The sequence below is a fragment of the Patiria miniata genome, unplaced genomic scaffold, assembly GCF_015706575.1.
Source record: "Patiria miniata isolate m_02_andy unplaced genomic scaffold, ASM1570657v1 HiC_scaffold_27, whole genome shotgun sequence".
In the NCBI taxonomy this organism is placed as follows: Eukaryota; Metazoa; Echinodermata; class Asteroidea; order Valvatida; family Asterinidae; genus Patiria; species Patiria miniata.
The window spans coordinates 3,801,834-3,821,115 of record NW_024037066.1 but is presented as its reverse complement, the minus strand read 5'-3'; the positions used below and the strand labels follow the sequence as shown (position 1 = coordinate 3,821,115).

Here is a 19,282-nt window from a genome sequence, read left to right as displayed (position 1 = left end):
TTACGAGTAATGCTAGACTGGCCATCAAGACAATTATGTTATGAGGCCTGCAAACTTGTGTACCTTGTTGAACTGATGTCACTACAGCTAAGATGCTTGAACTAAAATACAGGCAGAAAATCATGAAGCAGCTTCATGAATGAATTGCCCAAGCCTGTTTCCAACAATTTTGAAAAACACTTCCTGCTTGCTGGAATGTGGTTTCAGTCAATATTTGAAGTTAGAAACCACCAGTGGGTGTTCGTCTAACCAGGATAAAAGATGTAGTTCACCTCGGACGAGATAACAATTCACAGCTGAGAACATACCTGAACAATCCTGGATTTGCTGGACCAACTTGGTTGGATTTACGTACCATAGCCTGGACTTCCACACCCATAACAAAACCATTAACTGCATGCATCATGGGAGAAGTCCGTCTTAACTTTGATCTCTCTTCTTGTTACCAGGGTATTTTCCCCAAGCGAATGAAAATTGCTCTTAAGCGGACCAAGAGCGTCGGGAAGTTTGACAAACACGCTACGTTGAAAGAAGAGGACGAAGAGTAAGTCATGTGTTTTTGTTTTGTTTGTTTGTGTTTCCCCCCCCCCCTTTTTTTGAGTAAATTGGGAAAGGTAGTTGGGTGGGGGCTGAAAAAAAGTTAAGTTTAATTCAAGAAAGTATTGCAATTTCACCCCTCACTATTTATCCTCACCTTGAAATTGAACAGGAGATGAACTTGTAAAAAAAAAAAAAAAAAAAAAAATTTTTAAAGCCAAAATATATGGGGGGAAAATATTTGTCAATTTTGAATACATCCTCGGTTGAATACTTGAAAATGTCAAAGGCACCCCTTAACCAATGACAGTACTTCATGTTTATTGGAAAATTAGATTTTAAACCCTACAAAATCCCGGATTTGGAATTGTGGAGCCAATAAGTCATCCAATCCACAACTTCCCGAATTAAATTAAAAACAAGGTAAGATTCTGACACGGGAAATGTCACAAACCCAACCTTGAAAATGTTATACACGCTATTTGTGTATAAATTGGTCCGCCCAGAGTGCCTAAAATTAGAATGTGGCGATCAGAGAGTCGATTTCATGACGAGTTTTCACAACTGTCACAGTGCACAGCAGGTGCAGAATACGGCAGAAATGACGGCCGGAAAACTATGTTGAGTTCATGTAAACTCTTGAGATGTAAATTCATGCTGTCTGTATTAAAGGGAAGCCTGTTACAACTGATAATGTAGTAACCATTATACATTATCGGTTAGTGATTCAGTGTTGGTCAATTGTTGTGACATTGGTTGGTGATACATTATCCGTTGGTAACTACATTATCAGTTGTAACACAGCCCTCTTGCTAAATCGTAGAAACTTGTTGGTTGAATTATTGTCTTCAAAAATAAAAGCAATTAATTTTTTTATCTCACAGGGTGGTTTCCTGTTTGATTTCTTTCTTTTTTTCTTTTTTAAAATTTTGACCGGAAATATTGGTAATTGGTCAACATTCACTTATTCATCCTTTTACGCTATGCCTGATTTTTACACCAAACCCAAGAAGATGATTACGATCATTTTAATGGCAGAAAGGGTAGCAGGGTTGAATCAACATTTCTTCCCCTTTTTACAAAAAAAATTCTTTCGTCGAAAAAAATTTGAGAGCAAAGCCATAAACTGTTTTTTATTTAGCTGAAACCACAGAGTAAGGAATAAGAAACGATGAAATCTAAAACTGCCCTCCTAGGAATTAGACTGTAAGAATTTGGGAAGCCGAGTTATAATATGGCCAATCCTCCCTCCCCAAATTAAGGAAATGATGTCATCTTTTGTAACCCAAGAAGTTGATCACATCTGACAAGGTTTTCCTTCCCTGTTTTTTTTTGGCTTTGCCCAGATCGGACATGACGTCCCCTCATTCCATCAAGCCCTCCCACTCCCACGAGTCTCTCCTCCTTGGGCCTCAGACGTCCTTAGACGTCTTCGATCTCTCGGCCAATGACCTGGTCATCCTGCCACTACACAGCAGCATCTTGGGCCAGGACCACTGCTTCCAGATCACCAACTCGCTGGGCAAGAAGTACTACTCGTGTCGCTCGGCCAGCGAACGAGATAAATGGATGGAAAGGTAAAGCTCATTGATGAGGTCTGACAATAACTTCTCACAGGGGAACAAATGAATATCCCTCTGAAGGTACTTTTGAAGTGAAGAAGAGGAAATGACCTGTGAAGGTTGGACAGATTTATAGAAAAGCGAAGAATAGATTATTTGACTATGAGGCTGAAAATATCAATTCACAGGGGAAGAACTGCAGATATTTTCAAGAGAACAGAGAACTTGTGGTGGTTAACTGTGCTGAAAAAAAAATAGCTGTAGTTGACTTTGGAAAACAAGAATCTAACGTAGGTTTTCAATGCAAAAATAGGCTGGTGACATTATTTTTTGTAAGGTAAAATAGTAAGGTTGAATCCAGAAACTAGACCAAGATGGCCACAGTGTGCCTTAAAGCTTGTGTCAAAGTGGAATTGGATTTTTGAATGGTGCTCGGCAAGAGTGGAATTGCTGTAAAACTAATGTGGATTTTACTAGTGGGTTGTATTCATCTGGTTGTTTCAGAAGGGGGGGGGGGGGAAATAAGGAACTTCGCACAAACGGGGGGAGGTGGGTGGACCAAGTGTTCCTCCTTACCTCCACCCCCCACCTTCCCCCCACCCCCATCCCCACCCTCCTGCTTAACAAGACTTCCTCCTATGTTTACCCAAAGTACGCCAAATTCCAGCCCGGAAAACCCACATTTCCACCCCAGTTTTCAACACTTGCTCTTCAAATCTTGGAAGTTCTCCAGCTGTTCCTTCAAGGTTCCTCTTAAAGTTCCAGATCCTTGGTGGAAAAAGTTCCTGTCTGACAGTGTTTTGACGGAGGCGGGCATAACAGGGAAAGAATGAATTACTACTGTTGATTAGTTATGTCATGAAGCCAGCGGCTGTTCCTTTTTGATAGGTTACTGTTTGTTAAGGCTGTGCTGATAATTTTAATTTCCGAAAATTCATAAGGTGGAACTTGTGTCGGGCTGATGTAACTTCAATATTGGGTTTTGCTCTTCACCGATGTATTTTTTATAAACACTGTAAACTCAGTGTTGTTCCGAGTGATCATGAGAAAAAAATCACTTGGGTGAGACTCGAACCCAGGACCTCCTACTTACTAGTGCAGACGTCTTACCACTCGACCACCGCCCCCTGCCGGCTGGCTGGTTCGAAATCTGATATAGCAGCGGGTACTGCAACCACATTACCCCAAAATTGACTTACTGTATAAAATTCTCGAAATAGTGACACTGTTTGATAACTCATAGTGTTGAACGAATAATCTTTCCAAAATTTTGTTAGAATAGAAAGTTCTAGGTATTCAATTGTAAGGATTCAAATTTCTTCATTTTCTTGTAAGTTTAAGAGACAGTTCGCGGTTGCTTTTGTGGCATTAAAATTCCACCCATGTATGCACAGCTTTTACTGTAAGGGGAGTCACATATTCTGGACCAGAATTTAACTAACGATCATGCCCCTTTAACACCTTGATCGTAGCTTTGACTGAATGCGAAGATTAAGTCCCCAGATTTAGCTGTCCTGTCTTCGTGATTTACCTCGAAGAAAACCAAACAACCTTGAAAACAGGAACAAGCAAATTAAGAGATTACCCAGAAAACTATCTGTTACCACAAAGTTTCAGGTACAGAATTTTGAGGATAACCATCAGCAATCTAGAGTTTGATTATTTTGATTCCGACTACGTACGGCCTGTTTTACCGAGACCGAGTCATACTTGCGTGAAGATTAAGAGGTCTTTAACACTTAATTAACAACTGGTGGTGTGATTGTGTGAAGTCAAACTTTGCAGCTGTGGGACTCTTTACCTTTGTTTTCAAGTTCAGTTGTACTGGAGATTGATTTAAAGGATAGTTTTGTTTGACGTAGATCAAGGTGTGGGGGGGAATTCATCGAACAGCGGAAACGGATAAAAACCTCTGTACCACCCTTGTGTGGCTCATACTTCAAACTACTTGACTTCGGAGCTGTCGATGACATCTTTGCTCTCGGTTTTCACTCGGAGATTGGTCTCGATGGAATTGATCGCAACCATGTTTGACCTGACTGATTTTGTCTTTGTGATTCCCTATCGCAGCATTCGCAGCGCCGTTCACCCGGAGAAGGACAACAAACGACGGAAGGACAGCGTCCTGAGACTGTGGGTGGTGGAGGGCAAAAATGTACCACTCAAGAGAAAGTGAGTCGGAAAAAAAATAAGTATTGGTGTTTTCTCATTTTGGCCAAATTATTGTTTCATGTTTTGTATGTTTTTTTCTTTATAAAAGTTAAGAAATATAGAGGAATTGCAAAATAGTTACTGACTGGAATGACCTGAGAAGTTACAAATAGTATAAATTAAAGGGCCTGTCATTTTGATGTTAGTAGAATCTTTCTACTAGGATCAGAACATTGGGCCTTCCATCTTTTACGATGAAAGCTAAAAGTTACCTGATTTAAGTCTGAGTTACCTGAAAAGTTTTGATTTACAAACACAGCATAATTGTTGAATTTGTGCCGTCACTGTGGCCTGTTACATGTATGACCCAAATTAGACCCAAACCAGCCACTCCTGTAACTTCTATATCCGAGAAAACCATGACGTAAAATTACCCGAACGGGAAACCACTGGCACACGACGCGGTAGACCAAAAGTCTAGAAAGTGGATGAATGTACTTTATCAACCATCATCGGTCTGGCAAGTTGCCGTAGCAGACCAACCGCAGAAGTGACTGAAACTGCGCAGTCACACGTCATGCTGCGAACTGATAAAAACTAGGGGCAAATGAAGAACGTCTGTCGAGTATCGCGAAGGAGTTTTTTTCACCGTTGTGTTTTTGGTTGCAGGTACTACTGTGAGATTTGTCTGGATGATACGCTCTACGCCAGAACCACCGCCAAGTCCAGAGGTGACATGGTCTTCTGGGGCGAACAGTTCCTTTTCACGTAAGCTTTTCACTGATGAAAAATTTCCTTTGAATTTTCCCTTGGCTCCAGAGGGGCGGGCCTGAGTTAGCGCTAAGAATGGTTTGAGTGTATACAGGGAAATTTGATATTAGTGCAAAGGGGGAAATCTCAGGGTGGGGTCTGATGACAAAGATTTGGAGGGTGAATGACTTTGTGGTTGAAGACATATTTTAGGCTGTTTTGCATTATTTATTGCCATTATTTACTCTTTAAAAAGTAAAACATTTGGTGATTCGTCCTCATTTTAGCTACATCTGAAGATGAAATTTATTAACTTTTTTATACGAAAACAATATAAATTTGTAGATTTATAGAATGCGAAGCCCATTGCAAATAGTGAATGTAATGTTAAAAGTTACCTTTCTTACAAGAGAATTCTAAGATATTTGTTTGTATTTTTTTTTTCAGATGTCTTCCAGAAGCTAAAAGCGTCAAGGTTCATTTGTACAAAGAACCGGACAAGAAGAAAAGAAGGGACAAAAACTACATAGGTAAGTTTGAAAATTCAGAAACAAACAACCAACCAACCCAACCAACTAACCAACCAACAAAGTATCAAGACAAGATAATTAGGCCACACATAAAAACCACACTACACAAGGCCCGTGTTGGACACTTTAGTAGTTGTTTTGCTTGTTATAAACTTTTATTAGCAAGATAATTTCCGTGTTGGATAAATAATCTCAAAAAAAGTACTCATCTAATAAAACTGACTGTCATTTTATGCTAATGTAAAAAAAAATTTATTTAGAGATTAAAGTCAGAGAATAATGAAAATGTGAATTTTGATTAAACGTTAAAACCACCATTGATGGAACAAATTGCCTACCAATACCAAATTCAAGTTAACTAAACTCATGATTAACATCCTCCATTTTGAAAAAAGAATTTACAATAAAACTTTGTAATTTTTTTCTTCAAAGGTTTTTTTTTTGGTCAGAGTTGAAATTTGATGCCCTAAAGGAACTCTCCGCTAACAAAGACATCTGTTAGTAGTTTATTAGGGGAGGGTTGTCCCATCCATCCACTCTAACGAAGTCTCCTCGTTTGTCAATCACCTTCCGTCATTTGTGTCCCTTCTTGATTCATTTCCTGTTTCAGGGGTCGTTTCCATTCCGCTGGACCCAATCAGCAATCGGGCAACGATCGAGAAATGGTAAGCCGAACCCCACACTGTTAGATTTCGGCTTTAATCCCAGCGACCTTAGGGCGTCTAAATTTCTGATGCAGGAAGTGAGGATTTTTGTTCCCTACCCAAAACCTTGATACCCCTAATTGGTAGATTGTGTAGAGTGTGTTATGTGCGTATTGATGTCTTTATAGAACAGGCATCAAGTGATCTGCCAATCATTAATACACGTGGAAGACATTAACGTAGTAATAAACATGACTCGGTCTGCACAAACTGAGCCAGTTAATGGTTTAAAAAATATATATATATGAGCAGGTGACTGTATCCCGTTACCCGTAAATCTTTATTATTTGACAAAAACTTTTCAGCATACTAACGCATCTTACAAATCAACATGGTGTCTATGAATGGATTCGAACCATGTACACCAGAAACAGAGCTTGTGAAGGTCCTCCTTTTTTTTGCAACATTGTTACAAAAGATTGGTTTTTTTAGCCTTAGCCCCTTGTTTTTAGACCATCACTGCATGCTGTTTTTCACTTTAAAATAAATTAACTGAGGGATTCGAACCAGGGACACTGAACCAGGGACACTTGTAAGGCAAGAGAAGTAATGTTTTGCAAACCTGCCCTCTCGTATAAATTCCAACCCTTTCCTCTAAAAATGCTCATCTGTGCACTACCACTACAGATACTGTTTTTGAATTACTGAGTGTAGCATTCGGACCATAGACACCGCAATAAGATGGCAATAACCCAATCATTTCTACATGTTGAACCATTTCGTTCTCTTATTTTCTTATATCCTCCTTCTCTTTTCAGGTATCCCTTGACCAACACCTCTACAAAAGGTGACACGCCTAGTCTACGAATCAAAGCAAGATATCAGAGCATCAGTATTCTACCCATAGCACAGTACTCAGAACTTGCACAGGTAAAGACTTAGTCCCACCAGTCTAATCTGCTTGAAAAACTACACCAATTAAGCTGGGTTACCAGACCTACCTCAAATATACCATGATTGTTTAGTGAACCTGTCTAATGTAATAGATAACATATAAATGCAGCTGAGGTACTAGATCAGTTTTTTTTTTGGTTAATTACAAACACTGATCTCTTATTAAAGACTGGATAGCGTACAGAGAACCACAGAAGAAAGCCATTTGAAGCCATATTAAGGAGACCAGTTGGTCTATAAAGAACAAATTGTCGTCTTATGAGGCAGTTATGATTGACAGTATCATCGTGGTTCACCTTTTTATACATTTTGTCCACCCCACCACTGACCACTGTTCACAGTTTTTCAAACGTCATGGTTCACTTTTTGAATGCCGCAGTTTGGATTTATAATCACGACGAAAAGTTGCCCTTTTTAGACCATCATAATACATGTAAGTGATCAAAAAGCGCGGCAAATCTTGATACAGCGCGCTGTATGTACGCGTAGAATGTTCGTATATCGGCAGCCATTTTTTGGAAGACCGGGGCAAACTGGTCAAAATGTGAAAATAAGTAAATGAACTGCATGTGGGCATATGCTATCCAGTCTTTATACAGAGATCAGTGATTACAAAGTGACATGTACATGTAGGTCAAGTTGTGTCAGTGGGGTCATGACCTTTCAGTACTTTTTATTTTGACAACTCCTACAAAAGTTGTCAGTGTTAATCTGAGTAAAATTTGATGTCGGGTTTTCTGAGTGATAATGATTTGCGCTCAGAAATAAACAGGTCACCATTTCCAGCTGATGAATCTAGATGACGGAAAAAGATTCCGTGACTGTCAAGATAAGGTTGCGATGATTGTCCCAAAATATGTCTTCTTGATAAGAGCTGTTAATCCTAAACGTTGCTGGACTTACGAGTTATGACAGGTTGTGAAAAGGAAGTAGTTTTGGCCAGAGCAGGAATCGGTCGGTATTCCCACAGAGACCTGAGAATTGATGGAAAGGAAAGGCGAACTGTCGGAATTCAGTTTCGATGACCATCACAGAAATTACCCCGTTGTTCTTGACCGAGCGGGGCAAATTGCAGAAAACAAAGATAGGCTTGAGTGTTTAAAAGGCATGTTAATGGCAGAAGTCTTCTGAAATCTTCATGTCCGCGATGAGCAAAGTCATTCAAAATATGACTCAGAAGTTTGCGTGATTCGATTCTATAAATATAATCGCAGCCCTGGACACATGATCCAGTTCGGAGTTTGCTCAATGAATGCGTTGTCATGGCATGCCAGTTCATTGTGCACACTTGTAAACCGTTAATCATCGTTTCTTATGTTGAAGTTCAGTAAACTCCAGAGGGCGCTCTTTCCGATAGATTTTGACCAATCACATCATTGCATTTGAATCACATGCATTAATTTTAATGGCTTCAAGTATATTATTAAGTATGCGAAAACTGTTTGAATTGCGCCCTTGGGTGTCTTTATTATCCAACTGCTAATATTCACTTTTCTTTCCTTTTTTTCTGTCAGTACTTGAAAGAGAACGCCGTCAGCTTGTGTCAACTCATTGAGCAGCAGATTAACGTCAAAACAAAAGAGGAGATTGCAACGTCGCTGATTAAAGTACTCCATTGCCTCGGCTTGGCCAGCGAGTTTCTGGTGGAGTTGGTCATGACGGAGACAAGAACAATGAGTGAGTAAATTGAGCCACTTAAAGCATTGGGGAGATATCTTTAATTTGTTAGGCTTGTGTTCTTAAGGAATTATTTGTGTAAGGTTCCTTACAACAACAACAAAAACGGAGTGTGAAGTTTGAAAGAAAGAGGTTTTTTTTCTCTCACAACCACTGTCTGAAACTGTCTGAGATGGTTAGTAGATACAGTGAGTAACACTGTTTTAGACTAGCATTCCAAATGATTCCGAAGATGGGAATGAGCAATTATGAGTTTTACTTTTGAAAATTGTTGGGCAACTTCACCCAGAAGGAGTCCAGTCATAGGAAAATCAATAAATGCCTTCTCACACTAGAGCCTCTCAACCTGGCTTGAACTCAACCCTGGGGGAACCCAGTGCCGCCCCAGGTTCAGTTTGTAATTTGTTCATCCCTACGTTCAATCCCGCATCGTTTCGCACTTGTTTCGTGCCAACCAAGCTTATTTCGCTCGGTTACTACTGTTTTGAACCCTGGTGAGAGTTTCAATCCCGGTTGAAAATCTCAACCCTGGTCTGGAGCAGGGTTGAGTTCAACCCGGGGCAAAATCAATCTCAGGGTTGACGCATCTATAATTTCCAAGTGTGAAACGCCATGTGTTTTCAACCCTGGGTCAACCCAGCCTCACCCCTGAATTTTGTCTAGGATGAAAAGGCCTTAAGTAAAGTTTGCCTGTCAGAAAGTTGGGTCGACTTGAGATGCTGCGAATAATATTGGTTTGGCTCTGGAACACCAGTCTAACGTGCTAGTGCTGTTTTGGATGGTACATTCACTAAACGGTTAAACAAATTTTATTGCCTTAATATTTCTCAGTATGTCCATTGAATGTTATCTGAGCAATGCTTTGTTTTGTACTTTTTTTTCAGATGATGAGAGCCTGGTTTTCAGAGCCAACACCATGGCAACCAAGTCCATGGAGGCATACATGAAGCTGATCGGTGGAAAGGTAAAGCAGCCATGTTGAGATGCGTTGATCTTAACCTTATGTCCAAGATGACTGTATGGCTAGCCTCACTCATACAAATTTGTTTAATCCATTTTTGAAGATCTTAATATTTTTTTTTTCCACAGTACTTACAAGACACCATTGGTGACTTTGTCCACACAATATATGAAAATGAGGAGGATTGTGAGGTGAGCTTATTTTTGGTTACTTTTTGAAATTTCAAACATTTTAGTTTTAATTATTTCAAGTTAACTTCAGAATGCAGGTTTTGATTTCAGAATTGGTTTTGATTTCAGAATCACAGTTTTCAACTTTGTATAACTTTTCGTTAAAAGGATCATTATTCCAGTATTGCGGGGGAAAATGCATATGTGGAAATATGACGATGATTTAAGACTGAGTAATAGTTAACTCATGCGAATTGACTCATTTGCATAATGGATTGATCCAACAGGTGGATCCTACCAAGGTCTCTAGTAGTATCCTACTCCAGCAGCACCAAGCCACACTGACCATGCTGTGTGAGATGGCCTGCTGTAAGATTGTCAACTCGGCGGCTGCGTTTCCCTCTGAGCTCCGCGCCGTCTTCAACTCCTTCTCGCAGCACAGTCAGAATCAGCCCAACGGCCAGGTCATCTGTGAGAAGCTTATCAGTGGCTGTATCTTCCTGAGATTCCTGTGCCCTGCCATCATGTCGCCCAGTCTCTTTGATTTGATTCAGGAGTATCCCAGCGAGAAGACGTCACGTTGCCTCACCCTCATTGCCAAGACGGTCCAGGGTCTTGCCAACTTCACAAAGTAAGTCTTGGAACCTCCTGAAGGCTCTCCAAAAGTATTAATTTTTTTCTTAAAATGTCACAAAGTAAATATGGAAATGATTGTGGCAGTCAAGACAAGGTCCTTCCTTTACTTTCCATCTCATTTCTTTCATCTTCTTCTTTCAAAATGGTTTGGCTACTGGTGAAATCTCTTTCCAACTTTTGTCGGGATCTGTCCCGTCAGAGTATGAAAGCAAATGAATGTGGAGCAGCGTATTCATTAACACTAACTTTTTTGTTGTTTATTTGTCTTCCTCACCCACAGGTTTGGAACCAAAGAAAGCTACATGGTCTTCATGAACGAGTTCTTGGAGCGAGAATGGTGCAACATGAAGACGTTCCTTCAAGAAATATCGGTAAGACAATCACCTCTCTGTCAACATTTATCAAGTCCAAGTCCTAATGATAAACTACTCAATTTGGTTTTACGTTTTGCAACTCACACTAGCTAAACAAATGTGAAGACTTTTGTCGGTATTGACTCCTTGCACCAATAGTATTTGTTATATCTTGTGCTTGGATACTGTAGTTTCAATGGGCTAGGACGTCCACGTGTCTGGACAATAAAAATGCATGTCACACACCGAGGGTGATATCGCACTGCATTCATTGCGCGCATTGCGTGCGCATGTGGAACCTGGCGGTGCGCTATATATAGCCTGCAGATACTTGTTCGTGCGCATGGCACGGAATAAGCACAACTTATTTTATTCTGAATGTGCGCAAACCAATAGCGTCTTTCATAATCACCGTGCATTGTATTTGAATTTCCTCTGAGTGGTCTCCCCATCTCTTTATTTGGAACTGTAGAGGGAATACTTGCGTACAGAGTCCAGAGTAAGTTCAGTTTTTCATTGTTGTGCTTTGTCCAATTTTCTAGAGCACTCCAGACAAGGCCAACACGGTGAAGTTCAACGGCTACACAGACCTGGGCAAGGAGTTGTCGCTGCTTCATAGCTTACTGGTTGAAACGTTGGATGACTGTGAAAAGGTATATCATGCTACCCCAACCCTGTGCCCCCCCCCCCCACACCCAACCCACCCCCACCTCCACCTCCAACCCCATTCCCAACCCCATTCCCAATCCAAACCCAAGCCTGTCGCCCATTTCCACGCCTAGATCCAACCCAACTGATCCCACACCCAGTCTGAGCCCTACCCCCAGCACCACCATCCCCCGAACCTTACCCTCAGCCTCCAATCAACCCAATTCCTCATACTCACTTGTTGCTGAACACAAACAAATCTTGACAAAACCACACTGAGGAGATGTTGGCCAGACTGCAGCATATGCCCTGTTCATCAACTACAGAGGGTGCTGTGCACTCTGTTTACTTTCAGGAATTCACCCACTCATGATTTCTTCTTGTTTCCGCAGCTGTCAGAGGACAAGGTTGGCCCCTTGAAGAGCATCTTAGCTCGCATCACATCCTACAGCAAACTACCTGAGGGAACAATACCCTACAGCTCCTCCAACTTCATCCAGATGGTTCAAGGCTCATCCAGCACAACAGTTACCATGACGTCCACGGCTACGTCTCCCATGGGCAAAAAGAGTCTGAATAAGATCTTCGACGATGCCAAGTTGTCCGACTCGACAGATGTAGAGATGCTGCCACCGTATAACATTGCCATGGAGCGGTCTATCACATCATCAACGGTGAACAACCTGGTGGATTTCATCCAGCAGGATAATACGAACTTGACCAATGGGAAGACAGAACTCAGCACGGCTGTTTTCGAGATTGGCAACACCCAGACTGACGCTACCCAGATCGAATCGAGTACGACAGTAGAGCAGGTCCGAACGACGACAGAATATGAGGAGAGGATTATGGAGGAGTTGGAAGGAGACATGGTGGTCTCCATGACATCAGAGACCAAAAAATCTGTCAATCAGTCGTATTCAGTCAGTCTGGAAAGAAGTGTTGCCGCCAATCCAGCAATTAGTACTAACGAAACAAACAGAACCACGCTTGCCATAGATAGAAATGCAGGCGGGGATGCACGGGGCAAACGGAGGAACAGAACATTACCGCTATCCTTCCAAAATCCAGCCTACCTACTCTCTAAGAAATCCTTGCGACACTTGGAAGTTGGGGCTTCGGACAGTGTCAGTTCCTCCAACAGCAGTCCTAGCAACTCAGACGGGGCTTCATCCAACCACGATGGGGATGTGTCTCAAAATAGCTCCTCCTGTGGAGGTGTGTCTCCGCCCATGAATAGGAAGACAGCATCGTCAAAAGGACCCTCGTCATCCGCGAAGGTAGACATTATGGCACACACGCTACCCAAAGCTGCTCACCGCTCACACAACATCACCTCTGTTGATCTCTACCCGAAAGTCGACAGGCAAATCGGGGAGAGCCAGAGTAGCAGTGCGATCAATGCCAATGTGACTAAACCTCAGATCAACAGTAGCTACAGCAGTACTTCTCTCTTCGACCCTGCCCGGACTCAGCCAAGCGTCACATCTCCCACGGAAGCAATTCGTGCTATGAATAATGCTGCCAAGGCGGCGTTCTTTTCATCAGTGATTGCTCCTGGACGGGAGTCCCCGAACCCCTCCTCCCAAGGCATCAGAAGCCCCACCTCCAGTGGCGGTCTCAAGCAACGCTCCCAAGCCATCCTTCACATAAACAATGACAATCACCAACCCTCGTTTGCCGTCACATTCACCAATCCCAAACCGGAATCCCAAACTGCTCACCTAGGCCACACCCACCCTGAGCATATCTCAAGCTCCTCCCCTTCAATATCCCCGCCCACAAGCTCCCCGACCTCTGTTTCCTCAGAAGACCTTCCCGCTAGGACGCTAGTCAGGACAGAAGCTGTTATCCAGACTGGAACCTCCGCACCCCAATCCACTCAGTCAACTGAATCTGTCACGTTTACAACTCAACGTTTCATGTCCTCCCAGACCATCTTGCCAACCTCCCCTTGTAGACCAAAGCATTTAAACCCAGACGCAAGTCCCACGTCCCGCACCCCTCTCATGGGTACCACGAACCTTGAAAAGAACCTTACCCCAAGGAGCGCGACCCGCTACCCAACCACCCCTGTCCTACCCAGTACTGCCAGTATCTCTTTCAGCATCTCCAACCTTACCCCGTCAATGAGTGCCATCACAAGTCCCACTAGTCCTTCCTCGCTTCCACTCCCTCGCAAGAAAATCATGACTCAGTTTGCCTCCAAGCCAAGGATCTGCCAGTCGGAGAGCTCCTCCTCCAGCAGTTCTCTCAACAAACCGACGGAGAACTCAGAACTTTCCATCCAAATCGGCAAGAAGATACGATCGTTGTCGCTGCAGCACAACTTCACATCCAAGCCGATCGTAACATCACCTCCAGGACCTGTCTGGACCAGAAGAATGAAGGATCCATCGTCCATAGACAGAGAAACACAGACAGAAGTGGTGAGGGACAAAAAAAAAACATTTTTATCATTAATTTTCAGAAAGCTTGCCTTTGGCATTAGTTGTTTTCAGAAGTGCAGACATCAGAAACATGTCATATTGTTTCCCTGCAAGATGGCCACCCACAGCAGTTGCCATAGTCCAGTCATATGTTTGCAAACTATTTATTCCTTTACAGGAAACACCCACCTATGATTATCATCCCTCCCTTTTTGAAAAAAAAAAGAAGCAAAATAGGAAGAGCCTTTGTGTTTCAAGACATTTTGTGGTACACAAAATAGCCCGGATGGTGTGGTTAGGATTATTTTTTTCAGCGAGCCTTTGTGCGCTAGCGTGCATTTATACGCAAATGTAGGAAAGCAGAGGTGAGTGTTTTGTTATAAAAATTTCAAAAATCCATTTGGATCTTTTGGCTTTTCTTAAACAAAGCTTCTCTATTTCCAGTATTCCTTGGAGATCCAGATCCTGAAAGACGAGTTGGAGAAGGTGACGTTGCAACTTGAGGAGACGCAGTTGAAGTTGGAAGAGGAAGAGGTCCGAGCTGACAAGGCCATCGCCGAGATGAAAGTGGAGCTAGACAGCAGCCAGACAGAGCTGAGGAAACAACACGAAGACAAGGACAAACAGATCAAAGATATCATCACAAGGTGAGGAGTCGTCGTAATCCTAACAGGATTTTAGGAATCCGTGTTTTCTTCTCAAAGATAATCTCAACGTTGTCTTCTCTGAGTTTCTGTGTAGTTCCTTATTTCAAAGCAATAGAGTTTGGGAGGGGAGCTATGAAACAGTATTATGCGACTCGGAAGTGTTACATTTATGGATTATAATTAGTTGTTGATGTAGTTATTGATTGTCACAGATGATAAGTGAAGTTTGCTTCGTGCAAGTTTAAGGTTTGGTGTCGGAACAAATTTGTAGAACCCCTACTAAATAGGATCGTGAATTAGTTCACGTTAGGGATGCTTTTGTACAGAAATACTTCCAGGCAATGTATGTATGTGTGAATTTTTTAAGGAAGATGATCTTCTAGAGGTAATAAACCTGAATCTGTATCCTCCATTTCCCTTCAATAGAAAGTGCTATGTAATGGAACACAATAGAGTGCTGATACTAGACATTGCCAGGAAAACTACTGTTTAAGTTAAGAAATACTCATCAAAACTACAAAGTGCAAAATATTTTCGTAGGAAAATAGGATACTAGCAGGGGAAAGTGGTTAAGAAAGCCAAAAGGAGAGAAAATGGCAAACTTTGACTCTTTCCTAATGAGGGCTTTTCTATAATAATTTCAGGGATAAAACAGTAAGACAAAAATTAGGGTAGGAGTTGATATATCTTCCTGCTTCTAGTTCTGCTTATTAAAAATGGGCTGAATCATGTTGCTTGAACTAACCACCAATGTTTCTCCGGTTATTTTTGCCTCTTTTCTCTGCTCTAACATTTCCAGCTTTTTTGATACTCTGTTTTTCATGCACCAATCATGGCAAGACACATCATGATAGCGGATAGCTTTCCAGCACTCTTATCCGAGATTGAAACCCACAAAAAAACAATTTACGTTTTCTGTTTTCACCTCTGGTTTTTCCCCCCTTTGATAATTGCATCTGTGTTCTGTGTGTGGCGTGCCGTCACTTTAAGTCCGTTATCTACGTCGTTCGTTGGCCCCGGCTAATCGAACGCACAACCACCACCAACACCAACAAACGACCAAAACAAACAACCCCAACACTTGGTATGTATGCCATTGTCTCTATGGCCATTTTTACAGCTCTTTATCAACATCTGTCCGACCACCCATTCGACCACCCATTCGTCTGTATCTGCGTTCCACCATGCATCCGACAGTGACTTGGCAGGGTCAACTTCCCGCATTATTGCACAGCTAAAGTTTGTCTGTAAGAATCACTTCTGCACTGCTGGCGTAATGTCACGCACCAAAAACTCACAAAGGGCACTCTGCTTTCATATTTTTTTTTTATTTACAGACAAAAAACTTCTTGAAATAATTATCATTTATATTGACCATTACTTTTGTAAACAACATGCATTTCTGATGTGTATACAAATTTCTAAACATAAAACTTGTAGTGGAAACTCCAAAAATCGCTATGGAGATCTACTATTTGCAATTGAAGATGAAACTGACTGCACTTGAATTCTTCAATTATGCAAACTATAACAGCGCCCTCTGTGAGAGTTTGGCCACGTGAGACCAAGCCAGATTGGGTTTTTTTCTTCTTCCCTTTCTTTTGCCGTGCATCATTTCATCATAATCTAACCTTCTTTGTTTTCTTTGCTGTTCATGGCATCATCATAAACACTCCGTAATTTATTTATTCATTTGTTCTTCTACTTTTGTAACAGATTTTCTTTCTGCATTTCTATCACTTCATCATAGCATTGCACTGCATTTCATGTCTGTTTTTCCTAGTTGTAAAGTCTCTGCGGAGATCTTTTTATTTATTAGAGGTCAATGGATTTTTTTTATTGAATCTGATCTGTTATGTGCTTAGATGTTACTCTAAACCTCTTGGGAATTACAAATGTTTTCTGGTGCTGGTGTACATTCAAGATACCAACAAATTCATGTATAGTTAATGCAGTAAATTAAAGTTATCAAAAATACAAAGATAACAAAACTTAAACCTCCATTCATAAATACCTCAGACAGTTTACCCATTCCTATTGGTTGAGAGCCCGTCACGTGGCCAGTCTTAAACGGTTGGTAAAACACCGGCTTGCTGGTCATAAACACTTTTCCAGTGTCACATGACATTTGGACTCCTATGAAATCCAGTTCCTTTTACCATTTATTGGTTGTTCGTTCACAATCCTCATAGGCATGCGCAATGCAACCAATGAGTCAGTATTTCATTGTCCTAAATTCACACTACACCGGCACAGCTGCGCTTGTGCCACATCGCGCAGTACGCACCACACGCGCACCAATCTCCATGTAAGGAGTTGTTAACGACTACTCGCGAGAGGCACATACCATAACATAGTTAGAGGGGTGTTTCAAAAACATGAAGTAAAATTGTTGAACAAAATCGTTGGAAATGTATAGTTTTTTACTCGTTTTGACTCTTTGACTGAAAAGGTATTTTGGAAAAGGAATAAATGTGTGCTTGGCTGGTATTAAACAAGTCCGTTTATAACCGGCTGGGGGCCTAGTCGCCAAAAATATCCCTTGCCTTTGGCTCATGCTATTCTCAGCGTCCCTTCCCCCAGCCTGTCTTAAACGGACTTGTTCAAAACCAGCCAAGCACACGTTTATTCCCTTTACTATTCATCAATTCTTTAACTCTATAATTGTTTAACTTTTCACTCTTCATCTTATTTCATAGCTTCACTTTGAATTGTTTGGGGGCATAGATTTCCAATTGAGGCAAAAAAATGCAATGTTTCTTTAGTTTGGGATATATTACTTTATATTGAATGCTGAGGAATGCCATTTATCTGGTGTCGGGAATTATGTTTTAGCTGTTGCATGTCCGTGGTGACTGGTGTTTTATGTGGTATTGAAAATCATATTTGTGTCTTATTTATCACAGACTGAATGAGTTTTTTTCCGTAGGCATCTATGTATATTTGGTAATTGTCCGACAACGTGAATGTTATCAAACTTTGCTTGCAATTTGTAAACTCTAGAATAAAAAGTTTGGTTGTCAGTGACCTAACAAAGATCCAGTGTGAACTATGACGTTAAATAATGAGTAAATCTCCCAAAAAATGACAGATTTGGAAAAGTTGGAGTGATACCTCTTTACTAACCAAATTCCCGGAATTTTGAGAGAAAAAAAACAGGATGTGAATTTAAAATATGCCATCTTCCTAATGTAGCTCTTTATGGTTGGTTGGTTTGGTTTAATAGAGATCTGAAAGTAGCACTAACCAAATAGTGAGATGGCATTATTCCTGATGCTTGACTTTTACAAGACGATTTTAGCATTGGCTCTCAAATCTTGGAACTGTCTTAACGACTGTAAATTGTTATTTTCTCTAGACTTGTCACCGTCGAGGAAGAACTCAAGAAGGAGCAAGAGGAGATGGTCGCCGTGGTTTCCGCCAAGCAGAAAATCATCGAGGCCCAAGAGAAGCGCATAGAGTCCCTGGACGCGGCCAACGTCCGTCTCATGAGGGCGCTAGACCAGTTGAAGGAACGCTACCAGTTGACGCGGCGGTCAAAGTCTTCCTCTGACATACGGACCACCGCAAAGCTGACCCCATTGAAAGGCAGTATGAAATCCACCAATTGCTGAAGGGTTAGGGTTCAAAGTTCACAGGTCATCCTTGTACTAAAAAATCAAATTACTCAAGTTGAACACTGCTCTTTACCCATGATGAACAAATTTTGTATCAGACAGCTTTTCCGGTAAAAATTTTGGGAAATTTGCGAATCTCATCTTTTGGTTTCAGTGTGGATTGAAGTTTTATATATATGTTGACTGGATTTGAAATTGCAGGCTTGATCTTCAGATGTTTATTTCTCAATGATAACAAAAATAATTGTTTTTATCTTAGTCACCTTTCTTCAGATGTATTTGGATTTAGTTAGTCAATTACAAAGACGATAGTTAATGATAATTTATCAAAGTGGTTACAATTATTGGTATGGTTTCTCCAACTAGGCGTTTTATGAATTATGAAATCGTATTTCAAATGTTTGTACAACTCACAAAATGATCAGGCAGGACCTGAAAACAATTGAATATAAATCCGAAAAAAAAGACAAATTCAATTGATCTGCTGCTTTGTCATTTTGATATTTTTTTTTTAATTCTAATCATAACTAAAACCAAAATGTCACAAAAAATAGAAACATCAACAACATTATGACTTCTTCATGAAGAAGAAATTCAAGCAACCTTTGCGAATTATGATTTAGAATGTACTCTTTAAAAAAAATAAGTCAAGATTTTAAAAAAGTCAACCTTTCCAAAAATAAAAAGTGACAAAAGCTGTGTTGTATGGGGGCGGGGGGAGGGTTAAATTATCACCTCGGTTAAAGAACAGTTAGCCCAGCACAAATACATATTTTTGGTTTGTTGTGAAAATCCCCATTCACTAATTCAATATTCTGTACAAATATTCATATAAATAAAACCATGTTTAGGGACCGTGTAACCCTTTTCCAACACCTTTACAGTTGTGTATTATAGCCGACTGCACTAGTTTTTAAATACTATCTGAATCATTGTATATAGTTTTAAGCAAAATATTTGTATTTATTTATTGGAGCAAACTTAAAAAGCATTATGAAAGTCTTCCAAACTGGGGA

At 40.9% G+C, this 19,282-nt stretch overlaps 1 protein-coding gene across 5 annotated transcripts in view; it reads left to right on the top strand.

Moving 5' to 3' along the window:
* LOC119734286 (ras GTPase-activating protein nGAP-like) overlaps positions 1 to 18,612 on the top strand; it is a 56,146-nt gene extending 37,534 nt beyond the window's left edge. For 3 of the 5 annotated variants that reach the window (XM_038207698.1, XM_038207696.1, XM_038207697.1), the window contains exons 3-18: positions 450 to 544; positions 1,884 to 2,114; positions 4,170 to 4,271; positions 4,920 to 5,018; positions 5,448 to 5,530; positions 6,141 to 6,195; positions 6,993 to 7,104; positions 8,643 to 8,805; positions 9,690 to 9,769; positions 9,895 to 9,957; positions 10,224 to 10,567; positions 10,853 to 10,943; positions 11,468 to 11,578; positions 11,966 to 14,002; positions 14,447 to 14,649; positions 18,008 to 18,612. In XM_038207698.1, coding sequence (XP_038063626.1) covers positions 450 to 544; positions 1,884 to 2,114; positions 4,170 to 4,271; positions 4,920 to 5,018; positions 5,448 to 5,530; positions 6,141 to 6,195; positions 6,993 to 7,104; positions 8,643 to 8,805; positions 9,690 to 9,769; positions 9,895 to 9,957; positions 10,224 to 10,567; positions 10,853 to 10,943; positions 11,468 to 11,578; positions 11,966 to 14,002; positions 14,447 to 14,649; positions 18,008 to 18,263 — 4,125 coding nt within the window. In that variant the 3' untranslated portion in view covers positions 18,264 to 18,612. Of the gene's footprint in view, positions 1 to 449; positions 545 to 1,883; positions 2,115 to 4,169; positions 4,272 to 4,919; positions 5,019 to 5,447; positions 5,531 to 6,140; positions 6,196 to 6,992; positions 7,105 to 8,642; positions 8,806 to 9,689; positions 9,770 to 9,894; positions 9,958 to 10,223; positions 10,568 to 10,852; positions 10,944 to 11,467; positions 11,579 to 11,965; positions 14,003 to 14,446; positions 14,650 to 15,639; positions 15,734 to 15,769; positions 15,897 to 18,007 lie in introns of all 5 variants that reach the window. The other 2 variants (XR_005272056.1, XM_038207699.1) reach the window with 2 other exon arrangements.
* Positions 18,613 to 19,282: the final 670 nt, after the last annotated feature.